The 2,765-nt window shown below is 52.8% G+C and overlaps 1 protein-coding gene across 1 annotated transcript; it reads right to left on the reverse strand.

Moving 5' to 3' along the window:
- Positions 1–422: 422 nt before the first annotated feature.
- LOC135442154 (olfactory receptor 14J1-like) lies at positions 423–1,355 on the reverse strand. Its single transcript, XM_064701696.1, has one exon. It carries the CDS (start codon positions 1,353–1,355, stop codon positions 423–425), a length of 933 nt encoding a protein of 310 aa, XP_064557766.1.
- Between the last annotated feature and the right edge of the window lie 1,410 nt (positions 1,356–2,765).

Raw genomic sequence — 2,765 nt, forward strand, 5'->3', positions numbered from 1 at the left:
TGGACCTGAGGCAGCAGTGTGCCCAGCTGGCCAAGAAGGCCAATGGCTCCTGGCCTGGACCAGGAATGGTGTGGCCAGCAGGAGTAGAGATTCTGTGCCAGCACTGATTTGCCCTCAGCTCTGCACACAGATATTGCTGCTACAGCTCCAGAGAAGGCAACAAAAGGGCATCTGTGCAGAAAACACCGCTTGCACACCTCTTAGCTTTTTATAGCCACTGAGAGCACAGCCCCTCATTGACACAGTCTGTGCCCACAAGGAAGGTGGAGAGAAATAAAATGAGAAATGGTACAAGGAATGGCTTTTCTTTTTAGACAATATGAAAAAAGTAAAACAAAGGAAAAGAACCTCCAAAATGAAACCAACAAGAAGGCTCAAAAATGTCTTTTATTACAAGGGATTTTCAGAAATTGGCCAGCAGTTTAATGTTCCTGAAACCATCCAGTCATCAGTCTCCTCACTGCAGCCTTGAGCTCCTGGTTCCTCAGGCTGTAGATGAGGGGGTTCAGGGCTGGAGGCACCACCGAGTACAGAACTGAAAGGGCCAGATCTAGGGATGGGGAGGACATCGAGGGTGGCTTCAGATAGGTAAAAAATGAAGTGCTGATGAATAGAGAGACCACAGCCAGGTGAGGGAGGCAGGTGGAAAAGGCTTTGTGCCGTCCCTGCTCAGAGGGGATTCTCAGCACAGCCCTGAAGATCTGCACATAGGAGAAAACAATGAACACAAAACAACCAAGTGCTAAACAGGAACTCAGAGCAATGAGCCCAAGTTCCCTGAGGTAGGATTTGGAGCAGGAGAGCTTGAGGATCTGTGGGATTTCACAGAAGAACTGGCCCAGGGCATTGCCATGGCACAGGGGCAGGGAAAATGTATTGGCCGTGTGCAGCAGAGCATTGAGAAACGCACTAGCCCAGGCAGCTGCTGCCATGTGGGCACAAGCTCTGCTGCCCAGGAGGGTCCCGTAGTGCAGGGGTTTGCAGATGGACACGTAGCGGTCGTAGCACATGATGGTAAGGAGGGAAAACTCCATTGAGATGAAGAAATAAAAAAGAAAGAACTGAGCAGCACATCCAGTGTAGGAGATGTCTCTGGTGTCCCAGAGGGAATTGTGCATGGCTTTGGGGACAGTGGTGCCGATGCAGCCCAGGTCGCTGAGGGCCAGGTTGAGCAGGAAGAAGAACATGGGCGTGTGCAGGTGGTGGCCGCAGGCTACGGCGCTGATGATGAGGCCGTTGCCCAGGAGGGCAGCCAGGGAGATGCCCAGCAAGAGGCAGAAGTGCAGGAGCTGCAGCTGCCGCGTGTCTGCCAATGCCAGCAGGAGGAAGTGCCTGATGGAGCTGCTGTTGGACATTTCCTGTGGCTGGCCATGGAGACCTGTTCATGGATAAAGGACAGAGTTAGGAGAAACTTCTTCCAGCAAAATCAAAGCTATTTCCCACAGACCTTTCTCCTGTAACCCTCTGACACCCTTTTGATTTTCAAGCAGATTTTCCTTCAGCTCCAAGTGGAGAGCCCTGGCTAGTGCTGGCTTAGTGGGATTTGACGTTCAGGGCAACAACAGACCGGGTTTTTTATAATTCAGCCTTGCTCTGCAGATAGGGGAGAAAGACAGGGACCTGTCCTCATGTTCCACTTTGAAATCTTGTTAATACAGAAGGCCCTGTCAGCATCTGCACCCTCACTACCAGAGAGCAGAATGATAAAATCTGTTTAAATCCTCTAGAGTATTTACAGCTCCTCTTCCCCCTCTCCTGCTGACCTATTTTTGGATGTCAGAAACTCTCAGCATTTCTGCTGCCCTCAGCGAGAACAGAGTGAGTTCTCCGAGACAAGGTGGTGAGTGGAGATTTAGGGGAGGAGGTCTTTCTCCCTGTCCTGTTCCAGGATTCCCTGGGCTTTCTCCATTCTCAGACAGAGGATGATAACTCTCCCATGTTTCCTTTAAAAACCATCCCAACACTGCTGAGAGCAGATAGATCCCCCACAGTCCACCAAATGTCCATCCCCTTCTCAAGGTCTCAGCCACACATTTGTACCCAAGGACATGCAGGGCTCATTTCACCAACCCAACATCATTTTCCCATCCTAGAATTTCTGTGCCTCACCCTGGGGCTTTCAGATAATGCAGAGATGCTCTAGGACAGGTTTGCACCATGAAATGAAGCTCCAAGCTTGGACTGAAATCTCAGGGAAACTCCCAAGTGTCCTTATGATGGCATTGGATTGAGGGAGGTGCAGCTCCTTCCCTGGCTGCACTGACAGCATTGCCCAGAGCCTGGACTGGGGGACAGCATCACCCTGAGCCAGCTGTGCCCCCTGCCAGAGCCCCCAGGGCCGGGCAGCTGCTCCCAGCCCTGTGCTCTGCAGAGGGAACTGGGCCCGGGGCTGCAGAGCTGCCCCACGGCTCTGCTGCAGCTCTGTCTGCACAGGAGGGGCTGCATGCCTTGGAGCCCCGGCCCTGAGGGCAGAGGCTTGGCTGGGGCACAGGAGGGAGGGGGCTTGTTCAAGGGAGGGCCTGCACTGGAGGGGATGCTGTGGACATCTCTAAACTCTCCCTGCCTCAGCATTGCTGGGTTTTGTTTTCTCTCATTCCCTGATCTTCTCTCTGCTTCCTGGAGATTTTCCTCCTGCAGGTGTTTCCCTGTGCCTGATCTCTCCCTGCCAGCACTCATAAACCCCAAATCTCTGTGCACTCTCCTTGGCCCTACAGAACCCTGCCTGTTTGCAGGGCACTGGCTGGGGCAGGTTTGCAGCTTGGAGA

The sequence above is a fragment of the Zonotrichia leucophrys genome, unplaced genomic scaffold, assembly GCF_028769735.1.
Source record: "Zonotrichia leucophrys gambelii isolate GWCS_2022_RI unplaced genomic scaffold, RI_Zleu_2.0 Scaffold_1434_11231, whole genome shotgun sequence".
Classification (NCBI taxonomy): domain Eukaryota; kingdom Metazoa; phylum Chordata; class Aves; order Passeriformes; family Passerellidae; genus Zonotrichia; species Zonotrichia leucophrys.